The sequence below is a fragment of the Esox lucius genome, chromosome 11 (genome assembly GCF_011004845.1).
Source record: "Esox lucius isolate fEsoLuc1 chromosome 11, fEsoLuc1.pri, whole genome shotgun sequence".
Classification (NCBI taxonomy): Eukaryota; Metazoa; Chordata; class Actinopteri; order Esociformes; family Esocidae; genus Esox; species Esox lucius.
This window is the reverse complement of record NC_047579.1, coordinates 52,293,062-52,314,737: the sequence shown is the minus strand read 5'-3', so window position 1 is coordinate 52,314,737 and position 21,676 is coordinate 52,293,062. Positions and strand designations below refer to the sequence as shown.

Sequence of the window (21,676 nt, the reverse complement as noted above, 5' to 3'; positions counted from 1 at the left end):
TGTCTTTCTAAAAAAGTATGTGGTAATAATGGATGTATTACCATGCAATATAACAATGTAATGTCCCTCCTCTTAAGACCACCCCTCATCCTTTGGCAGGCAAACATTTCTTCTCTGCTTCCACAGTTCCCTGCTTCCTCTGAAAGAATGGATATTCTCATCAGATAGGTCTTTGAACGCTTGGATAATCTTTTCAAATTTTGAATTGGGAATATGGTTTTCTACTTTTCTTTTTTTTATGTTGAGGAAAAGCTCTGTCTAAGGTTCTGCAGTGTGATTTCAATGCCTTTCCACTATAAGGAGCCAGGTTTTTCCGTCTATCCTTCTCAATGGCATGAGGACTGGTTTCACAGAGGTAGAAGTTTGTCAAACCTCTTTCTCTCCTTCACCCTCTTTCTCTGACAGCAGTCTGTTAATATCCATGCCATAAGGCCCATCCAGAACAGTATAGCTAAGAGACTGGGGTGGGTATAAGACAATATAAAAAAGAGTTGAAAGGGTGACAGAGAATAGAAGAAAGGAGACCGGGATAGAGAGAGAGTGCAGGCAGAGATATAAGTATGTAGTGGGAGAGTGAAGAGGGGGACAGGAAAGGAGGACAGAGAGGGTGGAGAGAAGGTGGAGAGAGGGTGGAGAGAGGGGAAAGCAAAACCAAGGGGAGTGAGGGGACATAAAGAGAGATAGGAGAGAAAGCAAGAGGGGGGGCAGAGAAATAGAGAGGGATGGAGATGAAGACAGAGGACAGACAGTCTGTGAAAGATGACAGACAGAGTTGCTTTCCTGGTTGATACAGGTTCTGCTGTACTGAGTGGTTCCAGTAGATAGAGAGTGTATGGTTGATACAGGTTCTGCTGTACTGAGTGGTTCCAGTAGATAGAGAGTGTATGGTTGATACAGGTTCTGCTGTACTGAGTGGTTCCAGTAGATAGAGAGTGTATGGTTGATACAGGTTCTGCTGTACTGAGTGGTTCCAGTAGATAGAGAGTGTATGGTTGATACAGGTTCTGCTGTACTGAGTGGTTCCAGTAGATAGAGAGTGTATGGTTGATACAGGTTCTGCTGTACTGAGTGGTTCCAGTAGATAGAGAGTGTATGGTTGATACAGGTTCTGCTGTACTGAGTGGTTCCAGTAGATAGAGAGTGTATGGTTGATACAGGTTCTGCTGTACTGAGTGGTTCCAGTAGATAGAGAGTGTATGGTTGATACAGGTTCTGCTGTACTGAGTGGTTCCAGTAGATAGAGAGTGTATGGTTGATACAGGTTCTGCTGTACTGAGTGGTTCCAGTAGATAGAGAGTGTATGGTTGATACAGGTTCTGCTGTACTGAGTGGGTCCAGTAGATAGAGAGTGTATGGTTGATACAGGTTCTGCTGTACTGAGTGGTTCCAGTAGATAGAGAGTGTATGGTTGATACAGGTTCTGCTGTACTGAGTGGTTCCAGTAGATAGAGAGTGTATGGTTGATACAGGTTCTGCTGTACTGAGTGGTTCCAGTAGATAGAGAGTGTATGGTTGATACAGGTTCTGCTGTACTGAGTGGTTCCAGTAGATAGAGAGTGTATGGTTGATACAGGTTCTGCTGTACTGAGTGGTTCCAGTAGATAGAGAGTGTATGGTTGATACAGGTTCTGCTGTACTGAGTGGTTCCAGTAGATAGAGAGTGTATGGTTGATACAGGTTCTGCTGTACTGAGTGGTTCCAGTAGATAGAGAGTGTATGGTTGATACAGGTTCTGCTGTACTGAGTGGTTCCAGTAGATAGAGAGTGTATGGTTGATACAGGTTCTGCTGTACTGAGTGGTTCCAGTAGATAGAGAGTGTATGGTTGATACAGGTTCTGCTGTACTGAGTGGTTCCAGTAGATAGAGAGTGTATGGTTGATACAGGTTCTGCTGTACTGAGTGGTTCCAGTAGGTAGAGAGTGTATGGTTGATACAGGATCTGCTGTACTGAGTGGTTCCAGTAGATAGAGAGTGTATGGTTGATACAGGTTCTGCTGTACTGAGTGGTTCCAGTAGATAGAGAGTGTATGGTTGATACAGGTTCTGCTGTACTGAGTGGTTCCAGTAGATAGAGAGTGTATGGTTGATACAGGTTCTGCTGTACTGAGTGGTTCCAGTAGATAGAGAGTGTATGGTTGATACAGGTTCTGCTGTACTGAGTGGTTCCAGTAGATAGAGAGTGTATGGTTGATACAGGATCTGCTGTACTGAGTGGTTCCAGTAGGTAGAGAGTGTATGGTTGATACAGGTTCTGCTGTACTGAGTGGTTCCAGTAGATAGAGAGTGTATGGTTGATACAGGTTCTGCTGTACTGAGTGGTTCCAGTAGATAGAGAGTGTATGGTTGATACAGGTTCTGCTGTACTGAGTGGTTCCAGTAGATATAGAGTGTATGGTTGATACAGGTTCTGCTGTACTGAATGATTCCGGTAGATAGAGAGTGTATGGTTGATACAGGTTCTGCTGTACTGAGTGGGTCCAGTAGATAGAGAGTGTATGGTTGATACAGGTTCTGCTGTACTGAGTGGTTCCAGTAGATAGAGAGTGTATGGTTGATACAGGTTCTGCTGTACTGAGTGGTTCCAGTAGATAGAGAGTGTATGGTTGATACAGGTTCTGCTGTACTGAGTGGTTCCAGTAGATAGAGAGTGTATGGTTGATACAGGTTCTGCTGTACTGAGTGGTTCCAGTAGATAGAGAGTGTATGGTTGATACAGGTTCTGCTGTACTGAGTGGTTCCAGTAGATAGAGAGTGTATGGTTGATACAGGTTCTGCTGTACTGAGTGGTTCCAGTAGATAGAGAGTGTATGGTTGATACAGGTTCTGCTGTACTGAGTGGTTCCAGTAGATAGAGAGTGTATGGTTGATACAGTTTCTGCTGTACTGAATGGTTCCAGTAGATAGAGAGTGTATGGTTGATACAGGTTATGCTGTACTGAATGATTCCGGTAGATAGAGAGTGTATGGTTGATACAGGTTCTGCTGTACTGAATGGTTCCAGTAGATAGAGGGGGTGTGGTTGATACAGGTTCTGCTGTACTGAGTGGTTCCAGTAGATAGAGAGTGTATGGTTGATACAGGTTCTGCTGTACTGAGTGGTTCCAGTAGATAGAGAGTGTATGGTTGATACAGGTTCTGCTGTACTGAGTGGTTCCAGTAGATAGAGAGTGTATGGTTGATACAGGTTCTGCTGTACTGAGTGGTTCCAGTAGATAGAGAGTGTATGGTTGATACAGGTTCTGCTGTACTGAGTGGGTCCAGTAGATAGAGAGTGTATGGTTGATACAGGTTCTGCTGTACTGAGTGGTTCCAGTAGATAGAGAGTGTATGGTTGATACAGGTTATGCTGTACTGAATGATTCCGGTAGATAGAGAGTGTATGGTTGATACAGGATCTGCTGTACTGATTGGTTCCAGTAGATAGAGAGTGTATGGTTGATACAGGTTCTGCTGTACTGAGTGGTTCCAGTAGATAGAGAGTGTATGGTTGATACAGGTTCTGCTGTACTGAGTGGGTCCAGTAGATAGAGAGTGTATGGTTGATACAGGTTCTGCTGTACTGAGTGGTTCCAGTAGGTAGAGAGTGTATGGTTGATACAGGATCTGCTGTACTGAGTGGTTCCAGTAGATAGAGAGTGTATGGTTGATACAGGTTCTGCTGTACTGAATGGTTCCAGTAGATAGAGAGGGTATGGTTGATACAGGTTCTGCTGTACTGAGTGGGTCCAGTAGGTAGAGAGTGTATGGTTGATACAGGTTCTGGTGTACTGAGTCGTTCCAGTAGATAGAGAGCGTATGGTTGATACAGGTTCTGGTGTACTGAGTGGTTCCAGTAGATAGAGAGCGTATGGTTGGGGAGAGAGAGCTGACATGTGGGAGGATCTTTGCAGAGTCACTAAGGCCATATTCAGACTGTATGGACTATTTACCTGCACCACTCCAGTCAGTCAACACGTTAAAACACATGTTTCTTTAACTTTTATTTAACCCAGTTTAGCCTAATTGAGGGACCTGGCAAAAAATGGCACACAGAATTGACACATAAGCACAACATAATAAAAAAGATTATAACAGTTCCTAACTGTACATAAGTTGTCAAAGGTAGTTTACAGCCATCCATGTCAATATTCATCATACATTTTAGATTCAACATTATTAAATGTCATTAGATGTTTTAAAACATTTTGTAGTTCATTCCTAGTAGAGGGAGCACAACTCTTGAAATTAATATTTTCTGGTGATTTGTACAGCTCTTATGTACAGTCAACAAAATACAGCGCAGGAAATACCCATTATTAGTCTGCTGGACAATGTATGAACATAAGAGCTGCCTAAGACCGGCCTTGTAAATGAAAATGTAACAAATGAGTCTTGTTTCTCGTTCATGTGAAGCAAGGAAACGCCTTGATGTTTCGTACCTTCCTGCCTGTAATTGTTGGTGAGGCCTTGTACTGGCGAGGCCCTATGGCACCTTTATGTGTGTTGCAGCCTGCGTACCAGGGGACGGTGAGGTTTGTCCATACTGACTTACCGTAGGCGGCGATACCATCCGCACACCTCTAAATGTCCTACATCTCACAGTAGAAATGTTTTGAAGAATGTCATGTGAGCAAAGCTTCCAATAAGACCAGGAGACACTGATGCCTCCACTTGATGGGGCCACAACGTCTGGGCTGCTGCTCGTGTCGTGTCTCTGTTCAGTCCTCCCAGATGTTTTCCCTTCTGCCACAGAATGGATCCCGATTCTGTGCTGGAAACGAAAAGCTTCTGTCTACACCACGGGCAAAAAAATCTAAGGCCTTATTTCAGTCAAGTTTGGTTTGGGCTCTCCTGACCTGGAATCTGTTGTGAAGCACTGCTAATCTAACTCTTCACTAGCCATGTTGGCCGGAGTTTGCATGGCTCCCGGGGGCCCGCTCTACCGAAGCACTCCAGCTACTGGCTCATTGAGGCTGACAGTAAGTAGCCCTTCCTATGTCCGCTGTTACAGGAGATTTTAGCTGAACCAGCTGCATTAACAACCTCCTTCTCAGGTACAAGCAATTGGTCAAAGGCATGACATCCTGGACCGTGTTCACAGCACTGCTGAACTTGGAAGTCAGCGACTCATCCCTGCATACAGACTGCAACTTTAAACTGCAGAGCCTGTCAGACGTGCAGTGCAGACATGGACTGACAAGGAAACTGGCAAGCCAAAGCATTGCTTTGACACCGGATTCCACTTGACAGATGTTGGAGGTGCAGTCACTGATATAAAGGGCCGAGATGGGGAGTGAGAGCCTGCATCTATCCGTTGCAGAGGGGATAAGGACGTCTGTTTTTTGATGTGTCGCGTCCTATTGGTCAGAAGTGTAGTGATTCACCGGTGTATGGAGCTGGAGAAGTTGGGCTCGGAGAGATTTTCTGGGACGATGGTGTTGACTGGAAGCTGCAGTTCGCAGGCGCTATCACATATGATACTGGATTGTTGAGGATGTGGGAGAATGTAGGCCCCTGTGTGGATGTGTCCCAAATGTCAGAGGTGTATAGTCCATAATGGTCTTGTCTAAAGTAGTGTACTATCAATAAAGGTCTGGTCTAAAGTAGTGTACTACCCATAAGGGTCTGGTCTAAAGTAGTGTACTACCCATAATGGTCTGGTCTGAAGTAGTGTACTACCCATAAGAGTCTGGTCTAAAGTAGTGTACTACCCATAATGGTCTGGTCTAAAGTAGTGTATTACCCATAAGAGTCTGGTCTAAAGTAGTGTACTACCCATAAAGGTCTGGTCTAAAGTAGTGTACTACTCATAAGGGTCTGGTCTAAAGTAGTGTACTACCCATAAGAGTCTGGTCTAAAGTAGTGTACTACCCATAAGAGTCTGGTCTAAAGTAGTGTACTACCCATAAGAGTCTGGTCTAAAGTAGTGTACTACCCATAAGGGTCTGGTCTAAAGTAGTGTACTACCCATAAGAGTCTAGTCTAAAGTAATATACTACCCATAAGTGTCTGGTCTAAAGTAGTGTACTACCCATAAGGGTCTGGTCTAAAGTAGTGTACTACCCATAAGAGTCTGGTCTAAAGTAGTGTACTACCCATAAGGGTCTGGTCTAAAGTAGTGTACTACCCATAAGAGTCTGGTCTAAAGTAATATACTACCCATAAGTGTCTGGTCTAAAGTAGTGTACTACCCATAATGGTCTGGTCTAAAGTAGTGTACTACCCATAAGAGTCTGGTCTAAAGTAGTGTACTACCCATAAGAGTCTGGTCTAAAGTAGTGTACTACCCATAAGAGTCTGGTCTAAAGTAGTGTACTACCCATAATGGTCTGGTCTAAAGTAGTGTACTACCCATAATGGTCTGGTCTAAAGTAGTGTACTACCCATAATGGTCTGGTCTAAAGTAGTGTACTACCCATAATGGTCTGGTCTAAAGTAGTGTACTACCTTGCCCGACATTGTCTTTGTTGTTTGTTTATCGTTGTCATGAGACTCAGTGATGTCGTGTTTCCTTAACAGTGGGAGGGACGATGACCACGGTGGTATTTAACCTTTTCCACATACAGACAGAGCATCTTACCCAGGCTGAATGACAGTAATATCATCACATTAATGACACTTTAAATGTCAAAGAGGAGAGTGAAGGAATGATACCCTGATTTCCCCCCCTCTCTTTCACACTGACTCCTCTCTCTCTCCCTCTCACTGACATCTCTCTCCCTCCCTCACACTATCTCCCTCTCTCCCTCCCTCTCTCTCCCTCCCTCCCTCCCTCCCTCTCCCTGACTGCCTTTCTCATTCTCCCACCCCTCCCCGTCGTCTCCCCAGGTGAGATGGAGGAGCTGGAGGCTCAGTGGCTGACGGGGATCTGTCACAACGAGAAGAACGAGGTGATGTCCAGTCAGCTGGACATAGACAACATGGCTGGTGTGTTCTACATGCTGGCTACCGCAATGGGACTGTCTCTCATCACCTTCATATCTGAACACCTGTTCTACTGGAGGCTGAGATACTGTTTCACTGGAGTCTGTACTGGAACACCAGGTCTCCTGTTCTCTATTAGCAGGGTAAGACTGGAGTAGACTAGTTGTTGCTTCACCGGGGGTAAGGGGTCGGGTTTAGGGTGAGGTCTAGGGGTCCATCCCCACGGAAATGTGGTTGGGTTTAGGGTGTGGTCTAGGGGTCCATCCCCACGGAAACGTGGTTGGGTTTAGGGTGTGGTCTAGGGGTCCATCCCCACGGAAACGTGGTTGGGTTTAGGGGCAGTCTATTCAACTTTGATCCCAGAGGGACAAAACTGTTTTTCTTTTAGCTCTATATGTCCCTAATGCCACATTTTCACTGGTGCTTTACCCCATTACCAGGGCCATGCCATTACCAGGGCCACCCCATTACCAGGCCCACCCCATTACCAGAGCCACGCCATTACCAGGGCCACGCCATTACCAGGCCCACCCCATTACCAGAGCCACGCCATTACCAGGGCCACGCCATTACCAGGGCCACCCCATTACCAGAGCCACGCCATTACCAGGGCCACCCCATTACCAGGGCCACGCCATTACCAGGGCCACCCCATTACCAGGGCCATGCCATTACCAGGGCCACCCCATTACCAAGGCCACGCCATTACCAGGGCCACCCCATTACCAGGGCCACGCCATTACCAGGGCCATGCCGGTGATTTATGCTAAAACCTTCCTGTTTTGACTAAATATTTGGTACCAAGGATTTAAGGAGGTCCTCAGGTAGGGTGGGAGGAGTGAACTTTTAACGTGTTTTGGTTTTCTGGTTACAAGAACTAAATGGCAATATTTTTCTGGTAGTTAAATAAAATTAACAATAACGTCATGCTCAGTTTGTTTATTATATGGCGTTTAAATTTGAGTAATAAAACAAATGTCTTCCTCAAACTTCTGCAACCAGCTCCTTCTCCATCTTAATAAGTATTTGTCTAAACTATCTACCTTTAATTGAAGGAATTGGGAGATTTCTGAGGTAATGTTGTGTTGTTAACCCTTTGGCGCGTACGATCATACCGGTGTGATCAATCTAGAGTGGTCCCTGAAGCGTACGATCACACTGGTGTGATTAGAACGTCATGTTTAGAACGCACCATTAGCATGCCTAGCTACAAGTAACGTAACAATGGCTTGTAAAACTGCGCTATTATTTACTCACATTTAGCGCAAACAGTTTTTATAACTTTATTTCCTAATTGTAATTGTTTCAAGACCATACTATGAAATTAACCAGGTAGAAAGCATTCAAATCGGGACAAGAAGTGTTACTTACGAACCAACAGACAGCCAACACTAATACACAAAATGAATTATATTAGCGACTACTACCGAATAAAACCATTGCATAAACTTTCTAGAAGTTAAGTTACCCGTTGTATGCATTTTATATAGTTTATTCATTTTCACTGCACTGAATTACTGGTCACGATTTGTTAGCTAGCGGGCAGCTGCCGTTTGTTAGCGGTTAGCTGACGTTTTCTAGCTAGCTACAGTTATAAATCAACCAACTTTTGCAGCTCTTAGAATTCGAGTCAACGACAGAAGCTTGCAATGCAATGCATGTAGTGTTCCTTACCTAGCAAGGTGACTGTTCAAATGCTGGCGTGAATTCAAATGCTGCAGAGTACTGAAGTCACGTGTAAAAAAACTCAAGCTGGGGGGTCGGTAAGGAATATTTGAAACTCACGCGTGAAAAGGTTAAAGGTTCTGCAGGCTACGTCTCAGCGCTCCGTTTTTCGATTGAGTCAATGGCATCGTATCACCTTCAGTCGTTGCTTCATTTTCTTTATTTTATCAGGGATCTCTTTGTTAGATTGGATGAAAACCATTACGAGAACACTTAAGCAATCGATACACATTGCTATTCGAATAGGACAACATGCTGTATTTTCACTGTCCTTAATTCCGGGGCTTGGCACCAAGTGAGAGCCGGGCTACTCAGCCATGGCCTATTGGCCAACTGGCTCTGGCCCGTGTCAGTGGAAACAGAAACATTTCTGGACTTTAGGGTGAAGCACCAGTGTTTCGCACCACTGGAAACGAGGCATAAGTGTAGTGGATCGGGTGTAGGAGGTAGGGGGTAGGGTGTAGGAGGTAGGGGGTAGGGTGTAGGAGGTAGGGTGTAGGGGGTAGGGTGTAGGGGGTAGGGTGTAGGAGGTAGAGGGTAGGGTGTAGGAGGTAGGGTGTAGGGGGTAGGGTGTAGGGGGTAGGGTGTAGGAGGTAGGGTGTAGGGGGTAGGGTGTAGGGGGTAGGGTGTAGGAGGTAGGGTGTAGGGGGTAGGGTGTAGGAGGTAGAGGGTAGGGTGTAGGAGGTAGGGTGTAGGAGGTAGGGTGTAGGGGGTAGGGTGTAGGAGGTAGGGTGTAGGGGGTAGGGTGTAGGAGGTAGGGTGTAGTAGGTAGGGTGTAGTAGGAAGGGTGTAGGAGGTAGGGTGTAGGAGGTAGGGTGTGGGAGGTAGGGTGTAGAAGGTAGGGTGTAGGAGGTAGGGTGTAGGGGGTAGGGTGTAGGAGGTAGGGTGTAGTAGGTAGGGTGTAGTAGGAAGGGTGTAGGAGGTAGGGTGTAGGAGGTAGGGTGTGGGAGGTAGGGTGTAGAAGGTAGGGTTTGGGATGTATGGGTTAGGGTGTAGGGATCTGACTGTCCCCAGGTGTAGTTGGACGGGTGTAGGGGGTAGGGTGTAGTTGGACGGGTGTAGGGTCAAAGGTTTAGCATGTGAGGTGTAGACTGTAGTCTGCGTGTAGCGTTTACAGTGAAGGGGTTAGGCTATGGGGCTTAGAGTGTAGGGGTAGAGGGTAGGGGTTAGGGGGTAGAGTGTATGGGGTAGGGGGTAGAGGGTAGGGGGTAGGGGTAAAGTGTAGGGGTAGAGGGTAGGGGGTAGAGGGTAGGGGTAGAATGTAGGGGTTAGGGGGTAGAAGGTAGTTGGTAGTGGGTATCTGTTCAGTACAGTACATTCAGTACAGTAGGGCTATATCCATATAAAACAGGTGTTGTGCAAACTATTTGGTTACGTTTTTAAAAGTTGCAGTGTGTTGAAAGAAAATCTCTATGAAGGGGTGTCATGGTTGGGAAGTAGTCTCTTATAGTCTACAAGAGGTGTATACAAGTTATTCTGAGTTTGACGAAGAGTCCTGGTTAAATACCTGTTAAACTGAAACAAAAATGATGTCCCAACGTTCTCATAATATCTTCTTAATACCCCCTTAATGCTTTAAAATGTTGGAGTTATTTGCCTGAAAGGTCACTGGTTTTCTCATTACACTCACTGCATGCATCCTGAACTCTCTGTAGTATTTCCTCTAAGATGTAATGTGTATTAGGGCTTCTATGTCTTCTAGGTGATTTATTGTGTATTGGGGGTTATATGTCTTCTAGGTGATTTAATGTGTTTTGGGGGTTCTATGTCTTCTAGGTGATTTAATGTGTATTGGGGGTTCTATGTCTTCTAGGTGATTTAATGTGTATTGGGGGTTCTATGTCTTCTAGGTGATTTAATGTGTATTAGGGGGAATGCCATGCCACTGGTCCCTGGTAAACAGCAGTATGCTGTATATGTAGAATACGATGCCACTGGTCCCTGGTCAACAGCAGTATGCCGTATATATAGAATACGATGCCACTGGTCCCTGGTCAACAGCAGTATGCTGTATATATAGAATATGATGCCACTGGTCCCTGGTCAACAGCAGTATGCTGTATATATAGAATACGATGCCACTGGTCCCTGGTCAACAGCAGTATGCTGTATATATAGAATACGATGCCACTGGTCCCGGGTCAACAGCAGTATGCTGTATATATAGAATATGATGCCACTGGTCCCGGGTCAACAGCAGTATGCTGTATATATAGAATACGATGCCACTGGTCCCTGGTCAACAGCAGTATGCTGTATATATAGAATACGATGCCACTGGTCCCTGGTCAACAGCAGTATGTTGTATATATAGAATACGATGCCACTGGTCCCTGGTCAACAGCAGTATGTTGTATATATAGAATACGATGCCACTGGTCCCTGGTAAACAGCAGTATGCTGTATATATAGAATACGATGCCACTGGTCCCTGGTAAACAGCAGTATGCTGTATATATAGAATACGATGCCACTGGTCCCTGGTCAACAGCAGTATGCTGTATATATAGAATACGATGCCACTGGTCCCTGGTCAACAGCAGTATGCTGTATATATAGAATACAATGCCACTGGACCCTGGTTAGGAGTAGTGACTACCCGGGACTGATTCAAAGTTGACTTTCTGATTGTCAGGTAGAACAGGACAAGTCAACTTCACTGGCAAAATTCACTCTGGGAGTCCCCCAAAAATGCCCTGATGAGGCAGCGCAAAGACTATTGCAGGGGCTTTTCCGATTCCCCTGGATGACAGGTGAAGTTCCCTCTGCCCTGGCTTCCTCCCACTCAGAGCCTGTCTACTGGGCTCCACAATACTCCGAGTCCGCTGGCTTTGCCATGGCAACAGTTCAGCGAAAATGACAAGCTGAGGATGTAGTGGCAAGTCTGTTCCAGTCCTTGCGAGTAGTTCCCTCGACTTCAATCAGGTTTCGCCTGATTGACATGGTGCAATGTTGGCCATGTCCTACTCAGCAAATCAGCTGAGCGGCTGAGGGAAGTTTTTTCTCTTTAGGAATCAGATTTGGGTCATGAGGTCACAGTGGTAAATCTCTTAATAATATTAGTAATAATAATGTATTAATAATTGTTTAGTTTTTCTGTGTATTATTTTTGTAATTACATTGCCTGTTTATATAATTACAAGATTAGGAGATTTAGAGGAATACAATTGATTTGGAGATTATTGGAATAAAATAGATATGGAGAATTATATGACTGCGATAGATTAGGAGATTTATCTGAATAAAATATATTAGGAGATTTATCTGAATAAAATATATTTGGATATGTATCTGAATAAAATAGATTAGGAGATGTATCTGAATAAAATAGATTAGGAGAATTATCTGAATAAAACAGATTAGGAGATTTATCTGAATTAAATAGATTTGAAGATTTATCTGAATTAAATAGATTTGAAGATTTATCTGAATTAAATAGATTAGGAGATGTATCTGAATAAAATAGATTTGGATAATTATAGAACTGGGATTGATTTGGAGAATTATTGGAATAAGTATTTTACATCCAGCATTTATGGTGAATTACACAGAAAAGAAAGGATTGGTCCTAAATCACAACATATTCACTTTCTTGGGCTCTGAGCAAAGTAGTGTACTGTATTTATACAGAGAGAATATGAGGTTATAGGACCACATTCAACAGTAGTGTACTGTATGTATACAGAGAGAATATGAGGTTATAGGACCACATTCAACAGTAGTGTACTGTATATATACAGAGAGAATATGAGGTTATAGGACCACATTCAACAGTAGTGTACTATATGTGTATATACACTATATGTCCAAAAGTATGTGGTCACCCCTACCAATTATAGAGTTTGGGTGTATCAACCAACACCCATTGCTCATAGGTGCATAAAATCCAGCCCATAGCCATGAAATCTCCATAGACAAACATTGGCAATACAATGCTGTTTTTGCTCCTAGATGCTTCCATAATCATAGCACTGGCCGGATCTAGTATGTCCAACGGTGGCATCCTAAGACTGTGCCAGGTTTAAAGTCACTGAGCTCATCAGTACGACACCCAGCCACAAAGTGGTAGACCTGCTAAAGTGCATAGCGTATTGGTGTACCGTAATTCCCCATTTATAAGCCGCACCGTGTGTAAACCCCACCATTAATTATATAGCTTTGTGTGTATACAAACCACACCCATATACAGTGGGGAGAACAAGTATTTGATGCACTGCTGATTTTGCAGGTTTTCCCACTTACAAAGTATGTAAAGTCTGTCATTTTTACCATAGGTACTCTTCAACTGTGAGTGATGGAATCTAAAACAAAAATTACATGTATTCTTTTTTACAAAGTCTGTGTATAAACGGGAAATTACGGTAGTATTCTGGTGGAGGAGGGTTGACGGTCTAGGGCTGTGTTTCAGGTTTTGGGCTCGGCCCATAAGTTCAAGTGAAGGGTCATCTTAATGCTACAGGACACAGACATTCGAGACAATTGGGTTGACTTTATGGACCCCTGTGCACAAAGCAGGTTCTGTAAAGATTCAACAAGGCTGGTGCGGAGGAGCTTAAGTGGCCGACACAGAACCCTGACATCGACTCCATAGAACACCTTTGGGATGAATTGGAGCAGCGAATGCGAGCTGGACCTTCTCGTCCGACATGAGTGACTGACATCGCAAATGCTCCTTTGGCTGAATGGGCACAAATGACCAGAGAGACACTCCAAACCCTCTTGGAAAACCTTCCCAGAAGAGTGGCAGCTGTTACGGCTGCAAAAGGGTGTGGGGGGGCAACTCCATATTAATGCCTGTGGTTTTGGAATGGGATGTCCAACACTCTCATGAAGGTGTGATGGTCGGGCGTCCACATACTTTGGGTCCACATATACATATGTAGGGAACAGGTTTTTGTATAGGGCCCTGGTTAAAATGAGTGTGCTATATAGGGACTAGAGTACCATGAATGCAGTTGGATGACAATAATAATATGGCTCTGAAAATTAAAAAAAGTTTCAGGACATTTTACTGCTTCCACTAAAGCATATCTTTAATAAGCTAATGGATGCTGGTTACAGCAGAATACTGAGGGATGAAGCTCCGTTCAAAATGCCACTCTATTTTCTTTATAGTGCACTACTTTGACTGGAGGACAAGGCAAAGGGTATAGGGTGCTATTAGGGATTCACACACACTCTTATAGATGGTGTCTAAGATGCTGAGTCAGTCGATACTAATTTGATCCAGATGGATTAAGCTGTGCTGGGATGAAGAAGACTTGGGTCAGAGTAGCCAAAAGCCATAGCTTCAGACAACAGCATTACTTCAAATGATGATCGATAGATGATAATCTCTCCCTACCCTCTCTCTTCTCCCTTTCCTCCTCTGTCCTTACCCCTTTTTCTACCATCTCTCCTGCTGTTTGTCTTTCTCCCAGGGCATCTGGAGTTGTATCCACGGCGTCCACATCGACATGAAGAAGAAGTCGGACCTGGACTTCAGTCCTCAAGCCAACATGCTGAAGCTCATCAAGTCGGCCAAGCAGATGACCAACATGTCCAACATGTCCACATCCAGGATCAACTCCCCAAAGCGCGCAGCCGAATTCATGCACTCAGCTGGGCCCATGATCATGGACATGATGGCGGAGAAAGGAAACTTCATCTACGCTGACAACCGGAGCTATGCCCCTAAAGACGTGGTCTATGGGGACCCGGGGGACCTCCAGGCCTACCTGGCCAACCGGCATAAGGACCACCTTAACAACTACATGTTCCAAGGCGGCCAGCATCCCCTGACCCTCAACGAGTCCAACCCCAACACGGTGGAGGTAGCAGTGAGTGCAGACGCTGCCCAGACCAACGCCAAGCCCAAGGGCCTATGGAAGAAATCCGTGGACACCCTGCGGCAGGGCCCAGGGACCATGGCTCCCGACATGCTGTCCCCGGACCCCCGCATCTCCATGAAGACCCAGCGCTACCTTCCGGAAGACGCGGCCCACTCAGACATCTCCGACTGCTCCAGTCGAGGAGCCGGCTCCTACAAGGACCCCGAGAACAACAAGCACCTGAAGAACAAGGAGGGATTAAAAAAAAGACAGTTGCCATCGAAATACCCAAGGGATTGCAGCGAGGTAGAGCTGTCCTACTTAAAGACTAAGCAGAGCAGCGGAGTGGGGCCGGGAGGCGGGGTGGGGCTACCAGGACAGGGGAAGATATACACCATTGACTCAGACAGGGAGCTCAGTCTCCATTCCGACCCTTTGCACTATCGAGAGAGCCGAGGCCTGGCAGCTGACGATCTTGACTACCCGGAGATCTACTCAGACCACAACGATAACTACAGGAAGTGCCAGGACCAACCAATCATACACCTCAACTCTTCCCCGCTGCACCACACGGACGCCGACCTGCTGCCTGACTCCGCCTACTCCAAACACTACGGCTTGAAGGACAAGAGCCTGACCCTGTCTCCCCATGAGACCAATGACCGTTACAAGCAGACCCACTGCCGCTCCTGCCTGTCGAAATTCCCCACCAGCTACACCCCAAGCCACTACACACCCACCAACACTGCTTCAGCCGCTGCAGCTCGCTCCCCCTACAACCGCTGCGAGGCCTGTCTACACACCGCCAACCTCTACGACATCAGCGAGGACCAGATGCTCCAGGACGCAATGCTCATCAATCCCAGCGTGCACCAGGATGAGATGTTCGGCCACTATTGGCCTCAGACGGACGGCCCGCACGTCCAGAAGAGGAACCGGCTGCGTCTGTCCCGCCAGCACTCCTTCGACAACATCATGCTGGAGAAGCCTAAGGAGGCGGACCTGGGGCGACCCGCACGCTCCGTGAGCCTCAGAGACAAGGACCGCTGCTTCCCGGAAGACTCTCCTTACGCTAACCTCTTCAGTGTCCGTCAGGCAGACAAAGCGTTCGGCTCTAAGTCCATGCTGTTCAACCTGGAGGAGAGTAAGCGGAGCAAGTCGTTGTATCCTGACCATGGATCCGACAACCCCTTCATGGCGGCTTCGCTGAGGGACGACACGCGCCTTGTCCACGGGCGCAGTTCTTCCGACATTTACAAACAGCTGGGAGGAGGGCTCAAAACACCATCATCGCAACGCAACGAGAACAATCTGAGGTCCTCTGTCAAGTCCACGGCTTCCTACTGCTCCCGGGATGGGGGCCGGATAGCAGCCAATGACATGTACATTACTGAGCATGTGATGCCTTACGTAGCCAATAAGACAAGTGCATACTCAGCTGCCCCCCGGGGGGTGCTAAACTCCGCTCAGTTCAGCAATAGACGGGTTTATAAGAAGATCCCCAGTCTGGAGTCAGACGTTTAACTCTGATTCTAACTATTATTATTCTGGTTATTATGAAGCCTCTTCTTTGTTGTACTATAGTTTCAAACTATCTACTACCCACTTAAGATGCCATAGCCACACTTCTTCTTCTACATCTTAAGCCACAATAAGTACCAGAGAAGATCTAGCACTCTCTTTACAGATCTCATATTGTTCCGTAGCAAGGCGTTCAGCCGCTTGGTCACAGGGTTTCCCAGGGGATCGTTGATAGGATTCAGGGACGAGCAGGGAGGACGGAAGATAGAATCACCACAGAGAATGGATGAGGGATGAGGAAGTGTAGGGAAAGAAGCGGCCGGGAGAGAGGTAAGGGGGATCCGGAGCTCGGTTGTGTCGTTTGCTCCTGCCAACCTCCCACCCTCTGCCTACATTTCCTCTTGTCCTCCCTCACTCCTCCCGTGGCAGTCTTGTCTAAGCTAACGTGCGGCTCTGTGACGCGGCAGGAAGGGAAGACATGGTGGCCACATGGACGGACAAGGAGGTTGGAGGGAGCCGCAACTGTAGCCCAACCGAGGGCGAGGGGAGGAGGAGCAGGGGGAGGACAGACAGGTTGACAGATGGTAGGTAGTTTGATGTGGAGGCCAAAACTACTAGGGTGGCTGGAGGGAGCTAGCTAGCCGCTTCGCCTCTTACTATGACAAATATGGTCACCGGCATATCTGGCAGGGAGAGTGAGAGACAAATAGAGGGAGGAGGGGGAGAGGAGAGAGGAAGGGGGACACAGGAAGAGAGAGGGGGAGGTTGGAGTGGTGGGGTTAGTGAGGACAGAAGAGGTTAATGTGGCTGGGTGAGAGATAATGCTGGGCGATGTTGGCCTGACAGAAGGAATGTTGTCAGGCTAGGAATGACTACTTCGGGGCTAGAAAGGACTGTTGTTGGGCTAGGAAGGACTACTTTGGGGCTAGGAAAGACTGTTGTTGGGCTAGGAAGAACTACTTTTGGGCTAGGAATGACTGTTGTTGGCCTAGGAAGAACTGTGTTTGTCCCAGAATGCATGTGAGGCTACGAGAGTGCTAGTTCAGAAACGGCGATGGGAGTTGTAGTTTATGAACCATGGGAGTTGTAGTTAATAAACTATGTTTACAGGCGGACAGAAAACCTGCAGAAGAGTGATTATGGGTATTTAATTTGTGGCACTACTGCACATAGAAAATATAGCAATCTTGCTTTTTATTCTCTTAAACTATAAGATTTTGAATGGATCCTGGCACTCGGATCCTCCTATTTATAACGTTAGTGTTTAGCTTATTTGGTAGCACAGTAACCATAGTAATCATTAGTTTAAACCCTCTACCTTCCCGTCTTTGCAGCGAAGCAGCATAATGTTTTGAGGTTCCGGTCAGTCAGGATTAGTAGATTATTTTGCATGTGTTATTTTCAGGTCATGGCCTGGAGCCAGAAGAGATCCCGCCGTATTTTACACTACGTTAACTAAGGCGATTTTGTCTTGCTGACTATGAAGTGGATTAAACTAACCTGTGCAACTCGACTTGGCCTGAGCCTAGTAACACTCCGCCCTGTAGAGGGCAGCAGAGGGCGAGGGACCAATGGGTGCCACGAACACTCGTCGCCACACGCCGCCCGCTCTCACGCTCGCCACAAGGACAGAGCGGGCGTTTTGTTCCTCTTCGTCTTTTCTCCCTCAGAAACAGGGTACCCACGGATTGTCATGACAACATTGTACACAATGACTTTTTTTGTAATTGAACTTTTGTGCGTATGTAAAGGAGGTCATTCTCCTGTCTGTCTCCCTGCCCTCACCCCACCCAACCCACACCCAGACAGGAGAGGACTGGATGTCTGCTGAGAAACCTCTGGGTGCATGTGTGTGTGTGACTGTGGAAGGGAGGTGGGGTCCATAATCATCACTGTGTGTGTGTGTGTGTGAGTGTTTGTGTGTGTGTGGAGTCAGCCTGTTTGGTATGAGCATGTTAAACCTTGGGTAAGCTTGAAGTCTATCACACATTTTTGTTCTCTTCTCTTGTGACCATTTTCACCTAAATCAACCCCCCCATGCAAACACACACAAACATACACAAACACACACAAACATACACACGATAGTATGTAGCATTGGAGTGTAGAAAATGCATCAACCCTTTGGGGGCCCTCATTAACCTTTCGATGGATTGGACCACAAAGCCAAATTGTATCAAACAAGATACCTCAGGATGGTTTTGTGTGTTTGCTTTTTATTGTAGTGACGCAAAACAATGCCACAACATCACGACACCATTCAACAACACCACAACATCGCAACATCATATAACAACACCAGAACAATGTACTACAACACCACAAGACCTTACAACACCACAACATCACAGCTCTGTACAACAACACAACAATGCCATACAACAACACCATAACACCACACATCAACACCACAACACCACACATCAACACCACAACATCACAGCTCTGTACAACAACACAACAATGCCATACAACAACACCACACATCAACACCACAACATCACAGCTCTGTAAAACATCACAACAATGCCATACAACAACAACACAACACCACACAACAACACCACACAACACCCGAGATTGGTGAAGTGTAGCAGCTCATAGCCTGACACCTAAGCTTACATTTTTACTCTTCCTCTTGTTCACATGTTTACTAGTCCAAGGTCTTCCAGAGCCGTTTTCTGCTACCTGTTAAGACAGATAGGGAGAGATAGAGAGCTGGATAGCTGGAGAGGCACGGAGGCAGAGAGGCGGAGAGGCAGAGAGGCAGAGAGGTGGGCTTTGAATTGAGTATCAACCACCGTTCCTCAGATGGAATTACATACGGATGATGACGAGGATGATGTGTCTGTCGTTTCCACATTCTTTAGAACAGAAATCTGAACATATTTGAATTTTCTTTCTTTCTCTCTCCCACTGTATCTGTCTCTCCCACTGTCCGCCTCTGTCTCTCTCTCTCTGTCTCTCCCACTGTCCGCCTCTGTCTCTCTCTCTGTCTCTCCCACTGTCCGCCTCTGTCTCTCTTTCTGTCTCTCCCACTGTCCGCCTCTGTCTCTCCCACTGTCCGCCTCTGTCTCTCTCTCTCTGTCTCTCCCACTGTCCGCCTCTGTCTCTCTCTCTGTCTCTCCCACTGTCCGCCTCTGTCTCTCTTTCTGTCTCTCCCACTGTCCGCCTCTGTCTCTCCCACTGTCCGCCTCTGTCTCTCTCTCTGTCTCTCCCACTGTCCGCCTCTGTCTCTCTCTCTGTCTCTCCCACTGTCCGCCTCTGTCTCTCTCTCTGTCTCTCCCACTGTCCGCCTTTCTCTCTGTCTCACTCTCCCACTGTCCGCCTCTATCTCTCTCTCTGTCTCCCTCCCACTGTCCGCCTCTGTCTCTCTCTCTGCCTCTCACTCTCCCACTGTCTCTCTCTCTCTGTCTCTCTCTCTATAGTGATTGGCCACTGCAGTACAGCAGTGGCTGCAGTGTTGCAGATTACACACACACAGCCATATCATTGTACTGTACCGGCTCCACACAGCAGACTGCAGTGTAGAATCCCCTCTCACTCCCTCTCTTCTCTCCTTTCCTCCGTCTTTATCCCTCTCTCCTTTCTTTCTCTCTCCCACCACTCTCTTTCTCCCTCTCCTCTAACTCCCTTTTCTATTTCTCCCTCTCCTCTCTCTCTCCATTTTCTCTTTCCTGTCCTCCCTCTGTCTAGATCTTCCCTCTTTCTCCTCTCTTAACCCATTGCTTTATTTCCCTATTTCTTCTTTCTCTCTGACTTAATGGAAATGAATAAATGTCTTAACTATTGTACAAACATCAATATAAACTGCATTGTAATGAGATAAGGCTATATATGAATAAATACATGAATAAAAAGTAATAACAACATATAATGTAAAGTAATCTAAATGAATTATAGGATCTCTTCCTGTCACTCTTTCACTCTTCCTATTGCTTTCATGTCTCCCCCTCTCTCTATCTTATCCTCGTACCCTCTCTCTCCCCACCATCTTTCTCTCCCCCCTCCCCCCATAGTCTCTCTCCCCCTCACCCTCTCTTGCTCTACCCCCCCTCGCTCTCCCCTACCCCTCACTCTCCCACCTCTCTCTCATGCTCTACATCTCCTACCCTCTTTTTCTCTCCTACCCCTCTGTCTCTTTCCCTCCCCCCTCTCTCACACTTTAGCTCTTGCCCAGCCTTTCTTTCACCTCCCTCAGTCTATCTTTCTGGTTTCTCCTGCAGCAGTCTCTTCAGCTTACCCAATGTTGACCAGCCTCCTCCTCTTCCTCCTTCCTTTGTCAGTCATTCTTCTTTAGCATCCTACTCAGCATATTATAATTAATCCCATGTATCTTCCGCTCTGCTGCTTGAGTTGGACTGACAGGTCAGCATTATACACCTTTAAAGTACCAAGCTCCCCCAAAACACTTTAACTGCATTTTAAGAATGCATTTTTGTTTGGCTTTGCTCTCATTTAATCTAACCGTTTAATTATTTAAAAAAGAATCTCAGTGCTGTCCTTTACTTTTCACATCCTCACTGTTATAACTCTCATTCTCTTTTTAAAGGCAGATGTATTTTAATTACATTTAAATGACGATAAATCATGAGATAATGGCATGCAACCCTGATGTAATCACTTTTACCATTTTCCTTTCAAATGATCCCATCACAGATGCTTTGTAACAGGTGACATGATATTGATTATGATGATGATAGTAATGATCGTGGTGACGATGGAGAGATGTAAAATATGTGTGCGATGTAGCTTAGACGTGATGATTATCATGTTGCGGGGAGAAGGCAAAGGTCGTGTTCCCTCTGCTCAGACGTTGCATGCATCAGCCAATGTTCACGCGCCGCGTCATTGACTCCGCCTACAGGCGCCAAATTGCTACAGTATATGATTTGTTTAGCTGCTGTGTATGACGCCTATCCATGCGTTGCCAGATCTGACGTCTCAATCACGTATGAGCCACGGAACATGACCCAAACTTTGCCCCCACACCAATCTTCAGGTGTTTTGGCAGATGGTCACTGTCTCTAATATGATCAGGGATCAGGCTTTGCCAGGGCCTTGTTCAGTACACATTGTTTTGGGGACGTTTCAGATGGTAATGATATGAACACGAAAATGGCAGAGAGTTATGTTTGTTCTACATAGCCTATTTTTATCTGAACATAACAAAACGTTGCAATCCCACTCAACAAGGCCTAGGTGAGGTGGGCATCTTGTCTCCTTGGTTAGTGACAGTGTGTCCAGGAGGATCAAAGCAGGAATGTGTCAAATCTGACTGTCTGACTGATCTACACATAATGGTGAGTTGTTATTTACAATGTGAGGTGATTTGTAGATCAGTCAGTCATTTTGGTCCTTTTAAACACAAAGCATGTCACCAGCTCAGGGCCACGTTCAGTCGGAAAACTTTACAGAATGTTGCAGATAGAAATTCCTTGAAGAAAGTAGATTTTATTCCAAATTCATTCTACATGTCTCCAAGGCATTTGTTCTACATGGCATATTTATATCTGAAATTTCCAGAACGTGAAAGTGTGTCAAATGCAGCTCTGCTTTCCTTCTTTACAATCCATCTATGTAACCGGGAAGTTCACCTGTGAAAACATACCCTTCTTCTAAGTCTGCCGTCCCTCCAAAGATATGACAAACTCTTTATTCATTGTTTGCTGTAAGAATAGAAGCTTTTTCTTTTTTTAAATAAGGATAATATTCC

General features: G+C 46.0%; 1 protein-coding gene across 1 annotated transcript in view; it reads left to right on the top strand.

Moving 5' to 3' along the window:
- grin2aa (glutamate receptor, ionotropic, N-methyl D-aspartate 2A, a) overlaps positions 1–18,930 on the top strand; it is a 192,345-nt gene extending 173,415 nt beyond the window's left edge. Inside the window, exons 13-14 of the mRNA XM_029123423.2 lie at positions 6,809–7,047; positions 14,050–18,930. Of these exons, the coding sequence (XP_028979256.1) occupies positions 6,809–7,047; positions 14,050–15,963 (2,153 nt within the window). The 3' untranslated portion in view covers positions 15,964–18,930. The remainder of the gene's footprint in view (positions 1–6,808; positions 7,048–14,049) is intronic.
- The last annotated feature ends 2,746 nt before the right edge of the window (positions 18,931–21,676 follow it).